The sequence below is a fragment of the Cornus florida genome, unplaced genomic scaffold (genome assembly GCF_030987335.1).
Source record: "Cornus florida cultivar Cherokee Brave unplaced genomic scaffold, ASM3098733v1 CherokeeBrave_3.0.0_Hap2_Chr10, whole genome shotgun sequence".
NCBI lineage: Eukaryota > Viridiplantae > Streptophyta > Magnoliopsida > Cornales > Cornaceae > Cornus > Cornus florida.
In genome coordinates, this window is record NW_026775580.1 from 116,990,950 (window position 1) to 117,013,358 (window position 22,409).

At 36.5% G+C, this 22,409-nt stretch overlaps 2 protein-coding genes across 2 annotated transcripts; one reads left to right on the forward strand and one right to left on the reverse strand.

Moving 5' to 3' along the window:
• LOC132278489 (protein DETOXIFICATION 16-like) lies at positions 1–3,188 on the forward strand. Its single transcript, XM_059780282.1, has 8 exons — positions 1–494; positions 918–1,462; positions 1,644–1,730; positions 1,831–1,887; positions 1,984–2,222; positions 2,347–2,465; positions 2,638–2,724; positions 2,914–3,188. Exons 1-8 carry the CDS (start codon positions 195–197, stop codon positions 2,965–2,967), a joined length of 1,488 nt encoding a protein of 495 aa, XP_059636265.1. The 5' UTR covers positions 1–194; the 3' UTR covers positions 2,968–3,188.
• A 398-nt stretch (positions 3,189–3,586) lies between these two features.
• Positions 3,587–21,752, reverse strand: LOC132278488 (uncharacterized). The gene is made up of 9 exons (XM_059780281.1): positions 18,409–21,752; positions 18,223–18,327; positions 17,907–18,059; positions 8,502–8,665; positions 8,182–8,329; positions 7,731–7,853; positions 7,518–7,605; positions 4,057–4,497; positions 3,587–3,955 (listed from the first exon to the last, which is right to left on the reverse strand). Exons 1-8 carry the CDS (start codon positions 20,884–20,886, stop codon positions 4,331–4,333), a joined length of 3,426 nt encoding a protein of 1,141 aa, XP_059636264.1. The 5' UTR covers positions 20,887–21,752; the 3' UTR covers positions 3,587–3,955; positions 4,057–4,330.
• Positions 21,753–22,409: the final 657 nt, after the last annotated feature.

Sequence of the window (22,409 nt, forward strand, 5' to 3'; positions counted from 1 at the left end):
TATAATAGTAATACACATACATGGCTTAAGTCAGATTTCCTATGTTCATAAAATTCATTTTTTATGGCATTTCCAGCCTAGCCCTAGCCTACTCTAAAAAAGGAGAAAAAAAGGTTTAAAATCATCCAAATATTGTGATAGTTACGAACAGTGGATGTCAGTGTGATTGAGTGGAGATGTAGTGGGAAAAAAGAATGGGCAGAGAAGAAGAAAAACAAGGGCTTCTTCAATCACCACTACTAGTAGTAGAAAATGATGAGGTGTTTGAATGCAGCAGAAAGGTGCAGGATGGATTGAGTAGTTTGAACAAAGATGAGATTTTGGAGGAAGTTAAGAAGCAGTTATCATTAGCAGGGCCCCTAGTGTGTGTAAATCTACTGTTATATTGCTTACAAGTGATCTCTGTCATGTTTGTGGGTCATCTTGGAGACTTGCCTCTTTCTGGTGCTTCCATGGCCACTTCCTTTGCTTCCGTCACTGGTTTCAGCTTGTTGGTACGTACCCTTACTTCTTTTTTCCATTTCCATTTCCAGATGCAATATTGTTTTGATGAACTCGATCAGCCCCCCAACCCCAATCATATTTTTTAAACTACTCATATTGGATTTACAAATCTGTGTTTCCCTAACATCGATCTCAATCTTAAATTTAAGGTCTCATGGAGTCCAAATCACTAACATACATCTGATTGCCCTTAATTCTCTCCCTCTCTCTCTCTCTCTCTCTCTCTCTCTCTCTCTGCTTTCATTCATTACTATTATTATTTATTTACTGGATTAATTTGTCTACTTTAACCCAGCCCTAAATATATTAAATTTGCGTAAGAGATGGATGGATGGTTTAATTTGTTTTCCAAAACCTCTTATTCTACTACTTTTTTATGAAATTCTTATTCTTTTTTCCAATTATATATATAGATAGGAATGGGAAGTGCATTAGATACTTTCTGTGGCCAGTCATATGGAGCAAAACAGTACCATATGCTTGGCATTCACATGCAGAGGGCCATGTTTGTTCTTGTACTAGTCAGCATTCCTCTTGCATTTATTTGGGGCAATGCAGGACATATTCTTGTATTGTTGGGACAAGATCCGGAAATATCAGCTGAAGCCGGAGTTTATGCTCGTTTCATGATACCTAGCATTTTTGCCTTCGCCCTCCTGCAATGTCATGTTCGATTCCTACAATCCCAAAATAATGTGTTCCCAATGATGCTAAGCTCAGGAATCACAACACTACTCCACATACTCATTTGTTGGATTATGGTGTTTAAATCTGGCCTTGGAAATCGAGGTGCTGCTTTGGCTAATGCTATATCTTATTGGATCAATGTGCTATTACTGGCTCTTTATGTCTGCTTTTCTCCTTCCTGCAACAAAACTTGGACCGGTTTCTCCAACAAGGCCTTGCATGATATTCCAAAGTTTGTAAGACTTGCAATTCCTTCAGCTGTTATGGTCTGGTAATTCTTACCTCTCTCTCTATCTATTTATATATCTTAATTAATAGTAATTTCACTCTTATATACTACCACTAATTAATTAATATCCACATATATATATATATATATATATATATACATATATGTTTGTTTGTCCAAATGTTAGTATATACCCTAATATAATCTGTTTACAAACGTACAGCTTGGAGAACTGGTCATTTGAAATGATGGTTCTCTTATCTGGTCTCCTTCCTAATCCAAAGCTTGAAACATCGGTTCTGTCCATCAGGTATATATATATATATATATATTGCATGGTAGGAAATTAAAACAATCAAAATGTCTGTAACACAATATCAGTACTAATCGATTAATGTACACATTCTCAGCCTTAATACATGTGCTATGGCTTTCATGATACCCCTTGGACTCGGTGGTGCAGTAAGGTGAGTACGTTGTATGGTTTAATTTTCCTGATACAAATTTCGACTGTATTTATTTATTTACAGAGTTGTTGTTGTTGTTGTTGAAATAAACTTTAGCATAAGAGTTTCAAATGAATTGGGTGCGGGGCGACCTCAAGCAGCTCGATTGGCAGTGGGTGTTGCAATATTAATGGTTGCTACAGAAAGCATTTTAGTAGCTGGTATAATGATATTGGGGCGTAAAATGTGGGGGTATTGTTACAGTAAGGAAGAAAAGGTAGTGAAATATGTTGCACAGATGTTGCTGTTGGTTGCAGCATCCCACGTGTTGGATGGCATTCAAGCGGTGCTTTCAGGTCACTCCCAATTACTAACAATAGTGCCCTAATATTCTACTTTGTCCCTGAAATATAATCTTAATCTTCAAGAGATGGAGGTTTACTTAAATGGTATGTATGTCACCTTTTAACACTTGAACAGGAACTGCTAGAGGATGTGGTAGGCAAAAGATTGGAGCTATTGTTAATTTGGGAGCTTATTATCTGATTGGTATTCCTTCTGCTATATTATTAGCTTTTGTCTATCATTTTGGAGGCAAGGTAATTACCAACATCTCATATCCAACTTTTCCTACCTTTTCCCACTTCCATATTCATTAATTTATGCTAGCTGCTTTCTGTATCCCGCAATTTATGTACATATGTAATGTTCTCACAATAAAATTATACTGCTCCTAATCTATCATTTTCTGTTTCTAATGTATTGCAATAGGGGCTATGGACGGGAATAATTGTGGCATTATTTGTGCAAGCATTGTCTCTTTTCATTGTAACTATATGCACCAATTGGGAGAAAGAGGTAAGCTTTATATATACACACGCATATAATTTTTTGTTAATTTCATCTAATATATATATATATATAAACACACAAACACGCATATAATTTTTTGCTAATTTCATCTAATACACACACACACACACACACACACACGCATATAATTTTTTGTTAATTTCATCTAATGGTCGGTCTGTTTTTTTGTTTTAGGCAAACAAGGCTATTGATAGAGTGAGCATTGAAGAAGCATCAGAACAAAATTGAATTGAAAGAAGAGTAGGTCTAGCTTGTAGAAGATAGTACTTGCTATCACCTGTTGTTCCATTAATAAGTTCCAATATGTGATCACCTACTTTGCCCTACAGTTAAAATTTTGATTTACTTCATTGAACAATTATAGTATTACTAAACTACTCTCCCTCTAAATAGTTAATGATTTCAAAGAATTATTGAGTAACGTACAACAAAAATTTGTTATTTCAACATTTTACTAGTTTGTTTCCAAATTTTAAGTTTCCACAAAATTAAGAAATTAGTTCAAATATTTATGATATTCGTTTAGGGTTTTGTCTCTTATGTTCAAGGTTTTTCCACTTCTTGTGAATCCCACAATTTTGAAGAAATATTCTTGTTTATGAGAAATTAACATTTATTTTCAATGAAATAATAATATGTCCTTGTTAGTGAAATTGCAAAAGACAAAGTGGATGGGAGAAAGATTATACTTTTCATACAGAATAGTATTCCGTGTGAAAATTATGTACCCTTCGAAAAGATTAAAAGATACTAAAGATTCATGTTTTCACTACCCAATACTCTCTATATTATAGTTTAGTATATCCAATACGCTAATATTACCATCACCATCATATGAACTGAAAAATTAACACACTAACAAATTTCAACAACTCCATTCTATCAACTAAACCATGTCCGAACAAAATAATATTCTTTTCCCACGTATCTAAAAAGTAGCGTCTATACTGAACTTATAATCTCACAAGGTATACAATTGCAAGAAACTAAGAAAAGAATATAGCTAGTTTAGGTTCCAAGTTCAATATGAAATTTTAACGCTTCGTGCACCGCGTCGTCTGCCTGTCAAGGTAGAGCTTAGGACAACACTACCAACTTATATGTATGTACACATCTTCTCTTAGTAGACCGGTTCAGCCTCGAATGGCAACAATAAAAAGGACCAATACCAGGAAGAACTGTCGCAAAATCCTAATCACATCCAAGAAATGACAACCTGCAAATGAAAGTTACAATTCCTTTAGATCCCCAAAAATCATTTCCAATAAAAGAGAAGACTCTAGAATGAGTATCAAAAAAGAGGGGAACAAAACTTACATTCTGAATGCGCAATCATAGTTCTCCTCAGGGTATTTTTGTAGTCTTGCTTAGTAATACCAAGGTCTAGAGGCGCATATAATTGCACTCTAAGAACATACCTTTTCATGGCAGTATTATAAAGGTTCAAGGAAGATGAACAAAGGCATAATCACACATTATTAGCCTGTGTACACTTGGGAACCAGTAGGTGGCCCATAAAATTGCAAAATATGTGCTTCGTTTTATTTTGCAATTTAGGTGAGAAGTGAAACCAATTCATTCAGGATTCGCATCATTTCACATTGATTGCTGCAGCCATACTTCTCAACCTCTGAGAAATTTCTGAGAATGATGGCCTCTGTGTTGGATCTGACGCCCAACTTCTTTCCATCAAAGATTTCCACTCCGGATCACACCATGTTGGAATTTGTGGACGTAATGTGTTGTTCACAATTCCTCCTACACATAAAAATAAAAATAAAAAAAGTTCTTACGAAGGGATCACAATTAACTGTTATAGCAAGGTAACTGTTATAGCAAGGTCATCTGTCCCACTTGCCATCACTAATAAATAAAAAATAATAAAAATAAAAAGGAATATTTCATTGACACCCCTGAGGTTTGGACAAATCTCACACCGAGACACCTTTCGAAAATTACTATCACTCAAACCCCAAATGACTTTTCTGTCATTTTACTGTTAAAATGGTGCGAAATGACAATTTTACCCCCATTTTTTAATCCATTTTAATTCAAAATATCAGCAAACTTAAAGGAAAAAATTTCCCTCATTAAATATATATAAATATATATATATAAAGGGTTAATTAAAAATATATATATATACACACATTTGTGTATATATATACACACATATATTTTTACATTAAATATACATATTTATTAGCATATTTAATTTACATACACACATTTAAAAACATGAAATTGAATTCTATAAATATAAAGTTTCTTAACATATATATTTAAATAAAAGTTTATATATAATATATTTAATTTTTAATATAAATAAATAACTTTGAGTTTAAATTTAAAAACATCAAAATTGAATGCAATATTTTTTTCTTAAGTGGTACTCACACACCCATGCCTCCACTAAGGCTTAAACCCCTAACCTCTCTTTGAGAAGTGGAGGCTTGGTACCGCTGGGTTACTGGCCCGCTGGTGAAATTGAATGCAATAAATATAAAGTTTCTTAAAATATATATATTTAAATAAAAATTTATATATAATGTATTTAATTTTTGAATATATTTAATATTCAATTAAATTTTTATTTAATGTTAACATTATTATTTATGTAAATAAATAATTTTGGGCTTAAATTTGTAGCATTTTTCAAGAGGATATCTATATATATATATATATAGTGAGAGAATGCGGGGGAGGGGGTAGAAATATCACTTTTTAGTAAGTCAACACAAAGTCAAAAGGGTAATAATGTCATTTTACATACAAAAAGTGTTCTGACACCACTGAAAAGTTAACCCAAAAAAAAATTAAAATCTCCCCCACTTGGCATCATGAATATAAAACTACCACCTAGATTATGTGGATGGTGGAAAAAGACACAAACAAGACTTTTCCACTCCATCACAAACATGAGGTAGACATGAGGAGACAGCTACATTTGTGCGTAAATTACAATTAAAAATGAATGCTTTAATTCACATGTGAATGTGGAAGAGCATTATTTGAAGAATCAAGTAATAACTCTAATCTAAGTATTGTACCAATAAATAATAGTAGTGTGGTCAAAATTGAGGGTAATGGCATAATGCAGAGGTAAGAAAAGACAAATTGTAAAAAAAATATACGATGGTATGATTAAATTAAAGCATGACCTTGATAGAGCAAAATGGTAAAAGACATAACCAACTCTAAATAGCTGGTACAACCCTTAAGATAAGTTGAATTGAGTTGTACCACTAAACATACATAGTTCACCGGTTCTGATATTCAATATAAGTGAACAAAAATACACTCTTGAAGTGTTGTAGGGTTCTATGGAAAAAGAAGATGAAACAACACAAGCAATCACACAATGCATGCAAAAAGATTTCAGGAATTTATCTTAAAACCCTTTTCCCATCCCTAAGCCTCCAGTCACTTAACAAAGCCAAATGATAATTTCGTGTGAAAAAAGCACCTCTTATTTTCTTTTTCAGGATCTTCCCCAAAATAACTACCAAGGGGGTTTATTATCCCCCATTAGACACTCTCCCAACCCCCAAACAAAGAGAGAGAGAGAGGGTTGGGAGCGGGGGTGTTCAGCAGCAATATACATGTCAAGTGTGATCAAGGCATTGAATTAAAGGGAGAAAATCCGCAACACCAGCAAATGTAATGTACAAAAAAATGATAATCCAGGATGGGCATGCCTGTCATGCTGGAATGCCAAAATTTAATGGAAATTTTTCTAAATATCAAATTCAATAACAAAGACTCAAAAGATATTATAATTACAGGCATAGTTGTCAAACCATGATACATATTGTGAGCTAAATCCTAATATACAAACTCGCAAATTGTTAGTTAAGTTGAAATTTTTGAAAAAAGAAAGAGGATAGTAGTTATTTATGTAGAAATAAAAAATATATTGTATTATTAAAGGATATAGTAATATACAACTTTCTGACAGACATTACCAAATCTCATAAAGGAAAGGTGTTTGCAATAAAATAGGATTAAGTAATATATAATTTTTTGAGTGACCTCCTCATGTCCAATTGATAAGGTTGCCGTAAGAAAGAAGATTTGAGATCTTATCATATTCAGAAACACCATCCTAGAAATGAAGGCATTTAATCGAATTAAAAGCTAAAGCATGGCAACAGAATAACCCATAAATATATATACAAATATATTAATATATTTATAAGTATAACAGTTTCAAAATCTTTACTGTTTCTTTCAATTTTTCTTATTCAACCTTTAATTGAAAAGTAGTGGTGGATTCTGAGCCCTCTTGACCACACTGAACATAGCGCATCCACAGAATATAACAAGAATCTCCTTTGACATTAATAGTCCTTTTTTTTACTTTCTCCTTCTTTTTTTTATTCCTCAAGTAGCTATATATATATATTCTTAGGATAAATTGAAGAGGGAAAAAAAAAAAAAAAAAAACCAAAATTTATTAATATTCTGCAAACCGAACATTAGATTTCAATATCTTTACTGTTTCTTTCAATTTTTCTTATTCAACCTTTAATTGAAAAGAAGTAGTGGATTCTGAGCCCTCTTGACTACACTGAACATATCGCATCCACATAATATAACAAGAATCTCCTTTGACATTAATAGTCCTTTTTCTTTTTTCCTTTCTCCTTTTTTTTTTTTTTTTAATTCCTCAAGTAGCTATATATATTCTTAGAATAAATTGAAGAGGAAAAAAAATCAAAATTTATTAATATACTGCAAACCGAACATTAAATTGTTTTTAGCAACAAGGCACCTACCAATTATAGAAGCACAATGCATATCTGCATAAGGTTCCTCCCCAGTGAGCAATTCCCACATAACAATCCCAAATGAGTAGACATCAATCTGCAACGCAGAAAAATAAATGAACGAATAAAAAACAAATGGCAATACAAGGAATTAAGAATCTTCAGAAGAACAAATAGAGCAGTAGCTAAACCTTTGACAATTTATGCTATGACTAATCTCACCTTTTCTGTTACCATATTACTCTTTCCACTAAGAAGCTCAGGTGCCATCCAGGGCAAAGTTCCACGAACCCCTCCTGACACTAAAGTGTGTTGTTTTACCTTTGATAAGCCAAGATCCCCAATCTAAAAGGAAATTCAGATATTGGATGAGCTACCACAGTTCAATCCCGATACAGAGATATTGATACTATCAAATATTAGAAGCAAGTTCCGCGACATAACCACCATGTCACAGTGCCAAGCTTACCAAGCTTCCAATGTGAAATAAATATTACAGCAAGCTGGTAACAGAATTCAGAATTTCCAGAAACTTTGGAAGAATATTTTACAAAAGAACGATCAAAAGAAAATCATCATACTAAAAAATGGTAACAGTGCCACATAAGCTAGAAAGGAAAAATAAAAAATAAAAAAAATACTGTACTCGATAAAAACATTTATTTCAGCATACCTTGCACACTGGTCGATGTGGATCTCTCATGTTCACTAACAAATTTTCACATTTCAAATCAAAATGCACGATGTTTTTTCCATGCAAATACTCCATTCCGAAAGCGGCATCCATTGCTATGATGAGCCTCTTACGACGATCAATAGTTCTGTTCAGTAGTATAATCAGGTCAACAAATCCGTTATCAAAAATCAACAACAGTTTAAATGCACTTTAGCAACCAAGAGCACCTTCATATACAGCATGCATCCCAGAATAGAAAACAGCTAAAACATCAGAAAAAGCCCAAATTCGCTACATCCATCAACAAGGGTACTTGCCTGTCCTTTTTCTGTAAAAATTGTTTCAGAGATCCATTAACCATGAATTCCGTCACAGTTGCTAAAGACCCATCAGGACCATCACGAACTATACCATAGAAAGAAACAACATTTGGATGATGTAACGAACTCAACAGCAAAGCCTCCTTCCAAAAATCCGCAATCTACAAAATAAAAAATTTAAAAGAAAATACATTCTAGGTAAGAAAAGAAGACATCAATGCAGCAGCACAGTCTAATTCAGATAAATATAGGAAAAAAACCAGGTATACACGGCATAAAAAATAAAAAAATAATAATATATATATTCTTTCCACTTTTTTCTTTTGATAGAACACATCTTATTAAATTAAAAATAAAAATAAAAAAGAGTAGAGAAGGAGGACAGGATATCCATCATCCTTCTGCAATAGGAACAAAAAAAAAAAAAAAAAAAAAAAAGCCATCTACAATGATTTGAGTTGTGTCACCTAAAAGTGGATGGGAATCATTTACACACGCACATACAGAGAGACTGGACATCTGCACATGAGTGCACTGATTTAAGAGTCCATTTGAACTCCATTACCAAATGTCCTGCAATGTTGATGAGCTCTTGGATGAAAAAAATTACAAATCCAAGATCCCCTGCACCTTCTTGTTCAACAATTCAATGAAAATCAAGGAGTCTAACTCTCAATCAATTTGAGCAATCCTATTGTTCCTGCTCAATGAAGGCCCTCAAGCAATGATAAAATCTTACGACTGATTGCAGAACTCAAATTATTTTAATTCTTGACAAAGGGTAGATAATATTACTGCAGCGGCCTCTATACCCCCAATCCCTAACACCCTGGGTTATGTAATGACCCTAAATTACATTGAGTAGATGAGATTCTTTGTAAAGGGTGGTATAGTAACATTATTATATTAATATTTGGGAATAGTCTATTATTCCTTGTTGGGAAAAACTAAATTAAGACATACTACATGAGTAACCAAACAAGTGGACATGATGACTAGTATAGAAGTGGAAAGCAACTGTAACTAGGATTTTACCCTATTTTTTAAAATTGGGCAAAGGAAGAAATGAAGAAGGGAAGAAGTCTTGGAGGGAGAGGAGAGCAACCTAGCAAGGAAAGGAAGGATAAGTGGTGTTCTAACTTGTCTACAAGAATTATTATACCTTGCTATTATTTATAATTAATTCTTCTTGGATAAAAAAATGTGTATAATCTATTTTAAATACACATGTTTGTATACGATTAGAATATTCTAAGTGTTGACTGAAGGTTTCGCTGGGGAAAGAGTGGATGTGAATAGTAACTGAACCTGTTTCGGAAACTATTTTTTTTAGTAACCATCGGGGTGGCAACCTGATAGGCATGTGTGTGCATGAAACCATAGTATGTTGATGAGAGTGGATGAACGTATTGGTGAAAAAGGTGATAATAGCGTTTTCTTGAACCTCTAGCATGTTTGATTTGAGTATATGTTGTGTTGGATTGATGAAATTGCAGAAGGGTTAGTGTGAAACTCTAGATTTTACGTAGCTTAGTTTGAATATAATAGGGCATAGTTTTCCGCCATTTTTTGTATCTATAGATGTTTTAAACGATGGGCAAGCAAAGCCCTAAGGATTGGTTGCGATTGGGAGTCATTTGGATGGACAAATTAAAGCTTGAAAAGGGCAGGTAACAATGGCCATAAAAAGGAGTTACTGTAGCACTGTGCGGCGTACGGAATGGAGAAGAGGACTTTAGGCTATGATAGCGATGCCCACTCACGGCTCAGTCATAGTGTGCATGGAGTCCGATTTTGGCAGACTGGTGTATTTTGTTGAGTTTGATTCTATGGGCACGCAACCGGGTCGGATCGGAATATTAAAATATTTATTTATTATTTTAATCAATTAAAATTAAGTTCTTTTGAGCACCCTTATGTTTACAGAACGCTAGTGTTAGACAGCCAATGCTACCTACATGAAGGGGTCACTGCAAGTCCGATTACTTGCTCATTTTCCGAAAACTATAGTAAGGTAGCGAAGTTCAGAGAAGTGGCAGGCAAGAAAGAAGTTCATCCATTGAAGTTGAAGTAGTTTGTTTTAGTACTTCATCGATTTTAGTTGAAGTAAACGATTGATCCTATCGTATCAAGTAAGGGGAGTAAGAGGGGCACATGAATCGATCTTCTTCATTGTGCAATATCGAGTATGCTCAATCTCAGTATGCTAACGCGAATCTCTTAACAGCCGTAATCAATCTCTCAATCGCTTTCTCCTGTTGTTAATCTTTCTTCTGGTTCTTTAGAGTAAGATGAGCGAGCATCCCGTAGCTCTTTTGGCTTTCTTGGTCTCAAACTAGGAGTGTGATTCTTGTTGAAGCATATACTTGGGGGGTGGGTGCAGGGCGGACGATTTTAAAGCAAACTCCCCAGTCATTAGATAGACAAGATCACCAAGATCTTCGTCAATGGAGATCCCGTTCCTCACCAATGAATCAAAGGTAGACCTTCACCTCAAACAGTCCTCCTTAAGAGCATCCAACTCAATACACATAGCGAGCTTCTTTGTATTCGTCAGGAGTGGATGCCCTATGGAATGAACCAACCAGAGAAACCAAACAAAAAAATGCCCAGAAAGGACTGATTGGACAGAAATTCACTGGCCGGAAAGTGGCTGTTCGAAAACTAGCTGGGCGGAATCTGGTTGCCCGGAGACTATTCTTTCTACTTCAAACGAGCTTTGCATCAAATTCAAATGAAACTGCATGCTCCACCGCTCCACCGTCAATTCCTTTGAGTTTCCATTCTGTCAAAGCATACTCATGAACACAAGGATCAAGGCAGTCTTTTCAATTTCATATGTAAACTGTAGCCATTAGTTGGCTTTAATAGTTTGTGTTTAAGCAAAGATATGAAAGAATGGGGATTTCTCTCCACATGGATTTTGTCTTGTTTAGCCAAAAAATAGAAATTATATATTTAAAAATATCAAAAAAATAATAAATAATTAGTGTTAACCTTTATAGTTTGGAATTCACCTAAAAAGCTTGGTTTAAGTTAGGTTTAGGCTATTTAGCTAATTAATTAGGCCGAAAAGTAGGCTTTTAGACACAAAAACCCAAACTATAAATTACTCTTAACTAGTTAGATCATGAAACTTTACCGATAACTAGGTTAGGTAGTACTACACATTTCTATGCATATTTCTCTCTCTAGAATAAGTTTATAGTTTATGTTAGAATATATAAAGGCGTATTTTGTATTTCTTACAAGGGCATGTTGGTAATTTTGCTTCTAATACAAGTTGTTATATAAAGTAAGTGAGAGAGGGCCGGCTGGGTATCTCTCCAAAATATTTTTCAAATCCCATACACACTGTTTTCTTCTTCTTCCATGTAATTCCTAAATCCAACATGGTATCAGAGCAAGATTCTGGTCAATAATATCAACGCTCGTCATTGTTAGTATCGTTGATCGTTGTCGCCAGCAAGAGTGTAACCATTGTCATCGTCGTACAGGAAATTTTGTCACCACCATAGGTGGCTACCGTCGTCGTGTTTGTGTTTATCGTTGTAATCGTGGTGGTCTTTATCGTCATTGTGTAACAGGGGTGTGGTGATGGCCATCGTCGTGTGGTGTCGTCGATTGGTTGTGAGATTACCGTCGTTGAGAAAATTGTTGTCCCACGGCGGCTAGGGTTATCGTTTGCAAATAAGATTATTGAATATTCATTTGAGAAGATAAGACCCGGCCCACTCATTACCCTTGACCCAACTGGATTAGCCTGATTCAATTCACTTGGATCATCATCTTAACCGGACCAGTTTCCGGCCGACCAATTTCCGATCGACCAATTTCCGGCCGACCAATTTCCGATCGACCAATTTCCGGCCAGTGAGTTCTTTGTCTGGCAAAACAGTTTCCGGTCAATTTCTTCCTTGTATTCTGATGTCTTCATCTAGTATGGAGTCAAGAAAATGTACTTACTGTGGACGGATGAATCATACAATCAATTATTGTTGGGATCTTCATGGAAAATTGTCTAGTTATGCAAATTAGGTTTCTTGTAAGAAGGATGCTTCAATTTCACATGCCCAATTTTCTGTTTCTTGCCAACCTGACATGATCACTATCCCACGTGCCCAAGATACTCATCTTTTATCTCAGCATCAGGTGTCATCATCATCTTCCATGGCTATCTCTGCAAATCAAATGTTGCATCCAAATGTTTACTATCTTTGGCGCGTCCCTGGATTATTGATCCAGGAGCATCAGACCATATGACTTGTTGCTCTCATCTTTCATCTAATTTTCACTTTGTCGCCCCTCTCAGTGTGTCACTCTTGCTAATGGTTCATCATCTAAAGTTTCAGTTGTTCAAACTACTCAACTTAATTCTTCCGTATCTCTGTCATCTGTTTTACATGTTCCTCAATTTCCCTTTAATTTGATGTATATTAGTAAGCTTACAAAAGCCCTTCATTGTTCTGTTACGTGTTACTTATTGTGTTTTCCAGGATCTCAAGACAAAGAAGTTTGGTACGGGGCATGAAGCTGGTGGCTTATACTATTTTAACTTTGAGCCTCATCCCATGGTTTGTCATTCTACTCTATCTCCATTTCAGTGGCCTGTCGTCTTGGTCACCCGTCGCTTCCGGTTTCGCAACGTCCAATCCCAAGTCTTAGTCGTATGCTGTCTTTGTCATGTGAAACTTGTCAACTTAGTAAGCATCTCGTACGTCCTTCAAATCTAGGATTGATAATCATGTGTCTAGTCCTTTTCGGTAGATTCATTTAGATGTATGGGTCCAATAAAACATACATCTATTAATGGATTTCGTTATTTTGTGACTTTTGTGGATGACCATTCTCTTATGACTTGGTTATTCTTTAATGAAAGATCACTCTGAATTATTTTCAATTTTTCAAATATTTCGCAAGGAAGTGACAACCCAATTTGGATGCTCAATTTGTGTCTTGCGGTCTGATAATGCTAAAGAATATTTCTCAGCTCCTTTCGATACATATCTTCAAGATAACATCAATCATCATCATGTTTCCACCCCCACAACAAAATGGTGTGGCTGAACGTAAGAATCATCACCTATTGATTCTAGGCCTCTGGTAATCGTCATCAAGAAAGGATGAAGAGAAAAGAGAAGAACAAGGATTCTATAGAACACAACATTGACACACTAAATCATCAAACCACACACACACGTGTGTGTGTGTATATATACATACATACATATATATATATATAAAAACTGGAAAGAGAAAGTATTTGCATTGTGGAAGAACCAAGTAATAGATAAATTTCAGCAAATACATCACAGGTTGTAAAAGAGGAAACAAGAGCTATAGGGCTGTGAATGACAAAATTATATGCCCTGATAATTATGATGCACCGAAATGTCTTTTAAATTTTGTTATTTAAAATGTTAGGGTTATTTTTGGTATTATGAAAGTTTTACTAACTCCTTATCCTTTCCCTCCAAATCTTAATCCAAACGAAGCCTTAAAGAACTTGGCTTGACAGTGAAGACCCATCTTCCGTTATTTTGTGAGAACCAAGCAACTGTCCACATTGCATCCAATCCAGTGTTTCATGAGAGAACCAGGCATATTGAAGTTGACTGTCACTTCATCCGAGATAAGATATTGAGTAGAGACATCTCTACACCATTAGTTAAATCTAAAGATCAACTTCCTGATATGTTTACCAAAGCTCTAAGTTATAAGCAGTTGAAGTTTATTTGTTCCAAGCTGGAATTATATGATATATACTCACCAGCTTAAGGGGGAGTGTTAGAATATATATAGGCGTATTTTGTATTTCTTATATGGTCATCTTGGTAATTTTCCTTGTAATATAAGTTGTTATATAAACTAAGTGAGAGAGGGCCGACAGGGTCTCTCTCCAAAATATTTTTCAGATCCCATACACACTGTTTTCTTCTTCTTAAAAAATAATGAATAATTAGTGTTAACCTTTATAGTTCGGAATTCACCTAAAAAACTTGGTTTAAGTTAGGTTTAGGCTATTTAGCTAATTAATTAGACTCAAAAGTAGCCTTTTAGACACAAAAACCCATAAAATAAATTACTCTTAACTAGTTAGGTCATGAAACTTTGCCGATAACTAGGTTAGGTAGTACTACACATTTCTATGCATATTACTCTCTCTAGAATAAGTTTATAGTTTAGAGATAGAATTTAGAAATGATGTTAGAGCACACGTGCACGGGGTGTGTGTGGTGGTGTGCGTGGAGTTGATGTGATTTGGGTGTCGTTCATCCACGCCCTATCACGATGAGACGTGTGGAGTTGAGACAAGTGTTCTTTGAGATGTGCGGAGTTGAGACACATATTCTTTTTGATTTAGGTGTCATTCATCCACGCCCTATCACCATGAAATATCTGGAGTTGAGACAAGTGTTCTTTGTGATTTGGGCGTCTTTCGTCCACGCCTTATCACTATGAGATGCGTGGAGTCATGACAAATATTCTTTATGATTTGGGTGTTGTTCGACCACGCACTATCACCATGAGATATGTGGAGTTCAGACAAGTGTTCCTTGTGATTTGGATGTCGTTCGTACAGGCCTATCACTATGATACGATGTTGGGTTGGTTGAGGAGAAGGGTTTTGAATACTACTAGTTCATAGCCTATTTTCTATTTAACTTGCGGCTATTGTTAAAATTCATTATTTGTTTAGCATTGAATTGTGCAGATTAAATCATGTTATTTATAAATAACTGTATTAACTGTTGGGGCATTATGGGTGTTTGAGTTTCGTTGAGTGGTGGCGTTTTCATGCAGTTATGTGTGGAGCTCGTGATAGTAGTTATTTTATCTCTCTATTTCATTCTGTTAGAGAGACTTCATGTAGTGAGACTTACTTGTAGTAGGATACTTTGTGATTGGATTGTAGTTAGCTTCTGGAGTCTTTGGAGTTTCAAAGATCTGACACATGTCATACTTAAAGAAGACCATGTGCTTTGTGAAACTAGCCTGTATTCCAACTGAAGATTAGAGATTGATTTCTGTAGAGAGTGCCACAAAGCAAGCTGCAAGAAGGAAAAGTGGGCAGGGGCGGAACTACGAAGCACCAATTTTTTTCAAAATTCCTAAAAAATAGGCTTCTTATAAATATTGAGTTATAAATTAGTAAAACCATTTAATATGTGGCCTCTCCAAAAAAAATTTAAAATCCATTAAAAAAAAAAGGTACTGTATAAATAGTGAACCACAAAATAGTAAAAATATTTTTATGTGGCCCTCCAAAAATTATAAAAACCTCAATTTGAGTCATTTTTTAACGATCTACATTTGAAGGATATGGACAAAAATTTCAAATATAACACTTCTACATATTTTTCTTACTATTTTATGCACTCAATTGAATTATGAAATGTTTTTACTTCATAAAGAAGTTTCTTAGACCCACCTTCTGAATATTCTATTGTTAAAAAATTAATATGTTTTCTTGTTTTTTTTTATTTTCTATCATGTTAATTTGCACCAATTTAAATTCTGGGTCCACCCTTGCACGTGAGCTTTTATTTTATGCTATAAAGGCCGCAAAATCCCATTTACAATCAAATTTCATGAAGATATTAAGGTGTTCTGTCTGAGGAGAAAGACAAACCGTGGTCAGAGAAGAGTAGGGTAGAACCCTATGGTGATTGTGGCATGGCGTCGCTCGTTCAACCATAGAGTTCGCAATGCAAGTTGATTGGGAGAGCCGAACCCAAGTGTGGAAAAATTAGAAATACCTGACATGGTATACTACGGTATACTACAAGCAAGTTAATGGTGATTGAAAAACAAAATTAAAAAAAAAATTCTATGCATGAAACCTACTGAAAAAGAGTACAGGCATAAGGGCTTTAACTGTTGACTGAAGGCTCACCTATAATAGGATAAGGTGCTTCGATCAAGTCTTGACAAGTTCGGGACTTTTTGGGGCACAAGAATACCTTTAACAAATATGGTCAGAACAAGATTCACTCACTTTGAGAGAGAGAGAGGAGGTGGAGTAATCCTCATACTTTTTCTTTTAGGATTACGTGTCCCTCCCAATGAATGTGGATACAAATTATGAATCAACTTTAAAATTCAATTTGATGTTCAAGTAAATGCATAAAAAGCCTTTGGACCACAAGTAGAACTCATTCTTCGTCCAACCCCTACGAGGCCACTGATAGGGCCATAGGACATTGAGAGGTATGTGAAGCTTCCTTGAGACACGTACAACCCTAGTGGCATTTTATCACCCACATTACAGCCTAGTGAAGTTGCACAGCATTTGGGTAAACCCATATTTGAACCCTATAAAGGTCTATTGGACTTTACTTCTCTGACGCAGGTTGCAGATTGGTTCATCCTGCAAACCTCCAATAAATCTACTAAGTTCAAGATTTTGAGTGCTCTTTTTTCAGTCACCATATGGAAGATTTGGACCGCTTGCAACTCAGCTCTTCACAATGGAACTAAAGATCAACCCTCCTATGCTGCCAAAGTTATTGTTTGGGATGTGCTTACATACCTCAACATTAGTCTAGAAGACATGTTAATTGTATTTGCTTCATGATGATGTGGATGTATTTCTTGGTTTTTCTTAGCATTTACTGGAAATGGGCTTACTCTAGCCCTTGATTTGTAAAAGGAGGTATACCTCCTTATGCAATTGTATTGTTCATACTTTTCTTTTATAAAATACCCCAAAAAAAGAGACTTGATGAAGCGACAACCTAGCATGTTGAGCAATACAATTCAAGTAGTACAACCACCAAAAATATTCAACATTTTTTCTACTATTTTCGTAAATACGTTACCGGTTGATTCCTTCCCTTCCTTCATAAATAACTTTATTATTTCATTAGCAGATTATTCAACATCCAAGCCTAACTAAACATAGATATCGTCCCTCCATAAAAACTCCCATTGAACAACCAATATGACTCAGCTGACATTGATATCAAGAAAACAATTCCAATATAATGAATAGACAGCCTCCAACACAGTAGTAAGAAGGAAAAAGAACCTTGATTCTATGACTTCTGTTGGAAACCAATTAACTTATCTATTAAGGGAAACAACAAAATGTCAACCATCGACTTAATTTTCTTTACTACCCACCCTAACACAATTACGTTAATTTGACCCTAGAGCCTTTCCATGATCTTTCACACTTACAAAAACCCAAATCTTCATTTGTCATCAAAATTTCAAACTCATGAATCTCATGGACCTCCCACCATTACATTATGCAATCCCTTTCAATTACATGATTTAGTAATCACCAAAAAAGGTAGTCAAGAAATTGCACTTGACCAAAAAGAGATAAGTCTTATCATATAATGAAGCAATAAACAGTTGATGAAAAGTTGAGAGCAATGCAGACATGGAAAATACCAGACGTTCTCTCTCGGACGGTCTCCCAGCAAAGCAGCTGGCTTTAATTCTCTTTACGGCCACATCTGAACCCTTCCACTTCCCATGATAAACAGCCCCATAGGTACCAGAGCCTAATTCTCGGATTTCCTCTAGATCATCATTTTTAATTGTCTGAGTGAAAAAGGAACATACCATTAAAATCGAAGGACATAAGAACTTACAAAACTAAAAAAGAAATTATAATGGGGTGAAGAAAATGAAAAGGTGAAGGCATTGAATCTTTAAGAACGCATTACAAATACTTGAATGACATGAATGGGATATATAAAGGAACCTGCAATCCCTTGGCGATAGCTTCTGCCTCAGCCTTAGTTGGCTCAATCTTAGAATTGTTTATATTGTCATTATCAGAATCCAACTCCAGATCCCCATGCCCGTCCTACAAAGCAAACAGAAAATTTGAGAGAAACAATACATCAGGGGACATTCTTCCATAAAAGAAAGTACAATTCATTCTAACCACTGGTTCCGATTCGACTCGAGTATCTTCTTGTGCAAGCACATCATGTGCAACACCAGAATCAGCATTTTCTTGAACTTTAACTTTAACATCCTCAACACCTTCTAGTGCTGCTTTCTTAACAGAGGCAATCAACTCAGGTAAAAAACTCAATCGATTAACTGACAGATCCTCGTTTTCAAGAGGAGCATGAGCACCATCTTCATCCACTTTTACAACACCACCGCACTCCTCTGCTGTCCTTAAACAATTTGAACCGACAGACTCAGGAAATACCACATCCGGGTTCTTGTTTAGATCTGGAGCAGAGATCCTCTGCATATTAGACTCTTCAACCTTCTCTATGTAATTTGTCTCATCTCCTCCTTCCCGAATACTTTTCACTCCCATCCTCAATGATTGAGCGATATTATAATCATTCCTAGATTCTGGATTTAAAGTGGACACAGAAACTAATCTTTCATTGATCAAGTCAGAGACTTGCACAGGTTCCGAAGGAGTGGCAAAATTTAGCATGTCAACCGAGGATTGAATGTGATCTGGAGTAAGCAGATGCTGATTTTCCAGAATGTAACTGTTTGGTTTCAATTTTAAAGCATGGTCATAAGAATATTCTGGGAGACAGGTCTCATCAATGCCCACCACTTTGTGTGAGGACTCAGCCAAATGATTTTGGTTCTCCACCCCGATACAGAACCTGGGACTACCTTCCAGTGAACCCCTGATGAATCCTGGACTAACCGTACCATTTGCTTGATGAGGTGAACTAGATGCTTCATAAGAGGGACCCCCATGCACTTGGTTATGAACATTTTTCCAGACACAATGTGCAGGTGCATGCCCATGTGACACTTGATATAGATTATCTGCTCCATAAGCATAAGGCAAATTCCCATACCGAACCATACGCTCTTCTAAAGGAGGAATGTGGATGTGGGAACCAGTGGCCAGACATTGGTCAGGAAGCACTTCATTCCCCAATTCAGGTCCAGCTCGAATGTACCGTGGGTCTTCATGATTGACATAACTTGCAGGTACATGATGGCCGTCTGATATAGTACCATGCCCAAGAGCGATATTTATTCCACTACCATCTACAACGTAATGGTCATTCAATCTCCCAACCCCAGAAACATGTGATCTTGATTCCTCAGCGCGAGGATTCAACTGATGTTGTAGTATCCATCCTCTTTCATGAGTGTGGTTTTCATTATAGAAGGATCGGGGATCATTTTGGTCTCTGGTATAGAACCCATGGTGCAACTTGGCATCTGCATTCAACATGAGAGTATCCCTATTTGGGGGACAGTCGGCACATAAATTAGCAATCTGGTGGAAACCACTCCCCGTGTTGGGCTGCTCCAGATGCGATTGTTCTCCGTGCTTCCAAGGGGAATCAGGATAAGCTTGATTTCTTTGGAAAGTCATCCGGCAGTGCTCACAGATACTGTTTCCCTCAAATGCATTAGGGCCATAGAATATGTTACCTGGAAAACCAGTCTTATCGCCAGCAACAGGTCCAGTAGGCAACCATGCCATATTGTCTGGAACTTGCGGCTGGTGCTCATACATGGATTGATGATTAACTTGTTGCCGACCATATTCCTCTGACAAACGGTACCTGGCAGAAGAAGGTGAAGTCGGAAATTCTGGAACTGGTCTTGGATCATGGTGGCCATGATGCCTGGGGGAGTAGTATGCAGGACTCCATGGAGACTCCATTTCATTATATCTCTGAGTTTGAGGAATTGTGAGGTGACGCAAGTTGAACTGTGGCATGAGCATCTCATTATTCCTCTGGTTATGGAGGCTGCCCTCGAGACTCATCTGATTGAAATACTGTTCAGCAACATTAATATCATCTACTGGACCCGTCACCAGGGATTCATTATGCAGTTGCTGCTTCCTAGATTCCGGGGATTCATTGAGGCTGTTGAGAGCATCCACATACCTCCTCTCTGTATCTCTTTCATCGCCATCAACAAAGTGGGATGAACCATCTTGATCAGGATGTGAGAATAGAAAAATCCTGAGTCTAGTGAAGCCATCCCCGGAACCCAATTTATCATATTCCTCCATCATGTTGGTCACGTCATCATTGTCCACGACTGAGACAAGAGCATCAAGATCCTCATCTGGCTGCTGATATTTCAACACGGTCGCCCCTTCATAAAGCTCCCTCATTTTCCCCATCAGCTCTTCAAAAGTAATATCTCGGGGGACGCTCACAATTCGCGTCTCGCCACCAACATACCTTAGCTTCCCGTCTTGGGGACGTGGCAAAATACTACCAGAAAAACTACACAAGAACTTAACACGAGGATTTTCATCATTAGAACTGGGGACAGAACCCGCAGTTGTTGAAGGGCTATCCATCAAGTACACAGCTTGACCTTGATGATCAAATTTGGTATCAGATTGGAATGATGATTGGCTCAGACATGCGATTCCTTTATTACACATACACATGAGCATCATTCACACCAACAAATGTCTACAAGTTCCATTTCCCAACAAAACCCACAACAACCCAAAACAGGCAGGCCCTTTAAGTTTCACAAACCAAATTGTTATTGGAATCTCCTCCATACAAAATAATAATTAAAAAAACTCATAAATATTTAACCAAACAGCCGGACCTATAGCCGTCAAAACCCCAAATAACAACCACGACCGGGGAAGGAAAAAAAAAAACAGAGAGAGAGAGAGATTGTTGAATAAATTTAATGAAAAAAGAGCATTTCCTTACCTTGGAATTATAATAATATTAGCGTCCAAAACCCCCAAATCTGTAATTCAAAATCCGATACGAATATGAAGCGAATTGGATCTAGGGAGAGATTGAAACGAAGACGTATAAAATACCTGAAATGGCAATTATGATGACGACAGTACGGACACCAAATATTGGAGACAAACCCCCACCCAAAAAAAAAAAAAAAAAGGCAAATCAATATCAATATCAATAGGAGGTCGCTCAAAATGAAAAAGAATAATCTCCTTATCAGCTGGCGTCTACAGGTTCTCTTTCTCCACTCTTGTCCCCAACTTTTTCTGTAAAAATTGGTCCGTTGCTGCTGTGTGTGCGTCTGAGCTGCTGGGGATCTATATATGTATGTATATGTGTGTATGTAGCGGAGCAAGAGAGAGAATTATATATTGAGAGAGAGAGAGAGAAAGTTAGAGGAGGTTGGGGTAAAAGTGTTCGAGTGAAGGGGGACCTTTGTCTTTGCGAGGAAAAATCTTTGTTCTAGAGAGGAAGAAGATGATGGGGGTTGTGATGATGCGCCATCATCTTTGGTTGTGTTTGTTTCGTTTCGTCCCCTTCTCGATTCGTTTGCAAGATGCGATGCCTTGTTGCCAGGTAGTCTCACACGTGGCACCATTTCGTTTATCGAACCAGAGCATCTATTTATCTTCCCCCAGCTGTAATACTTTGTACGCGCTTCTGTAGCGCGTGGTCTTAGTGATAAAATCGTAAGAAAAGAGACCCAAATCCGTGCACACCAGTGTGGAATTTATTGGTTAGTGCTGCAAGAGTGTGACCGGTCCGTGGGCTTAGAATATACCAATATTCTTGTCTTGGATGGGAAAGCGCATAAATATATAATATACAGTAATATCTGTAATATCAGACTCTGGTCCGGTGGCGGTGGGGCTGGAGGTGGTTCCAACTCGCGCACCCTCGACTTGCTCGCTCCTTGACCTTGAGAGGTTTCACTTTCACTTTCTCGTGAAAAAATCAGGTGGGAACAATGGGACTCCATGTTCCTCCAATCAAATTATGATAGCATGTATGATTGGTTCTAATTTGGATGGGTGTTCAAGTACAACCAAGATAGCCAGGAGGACAACTAAATATCTTTTCTTTCACTAATTTTTTTTTTTTTTTTTTTTTTTTTTTTTTGAACTTCCCTAACACCCTTTCAAATTTCATCATATTTCACCCACAAACATTTTTTAAAAACAATTATTAATAAGTACTAAATATTACATATTTG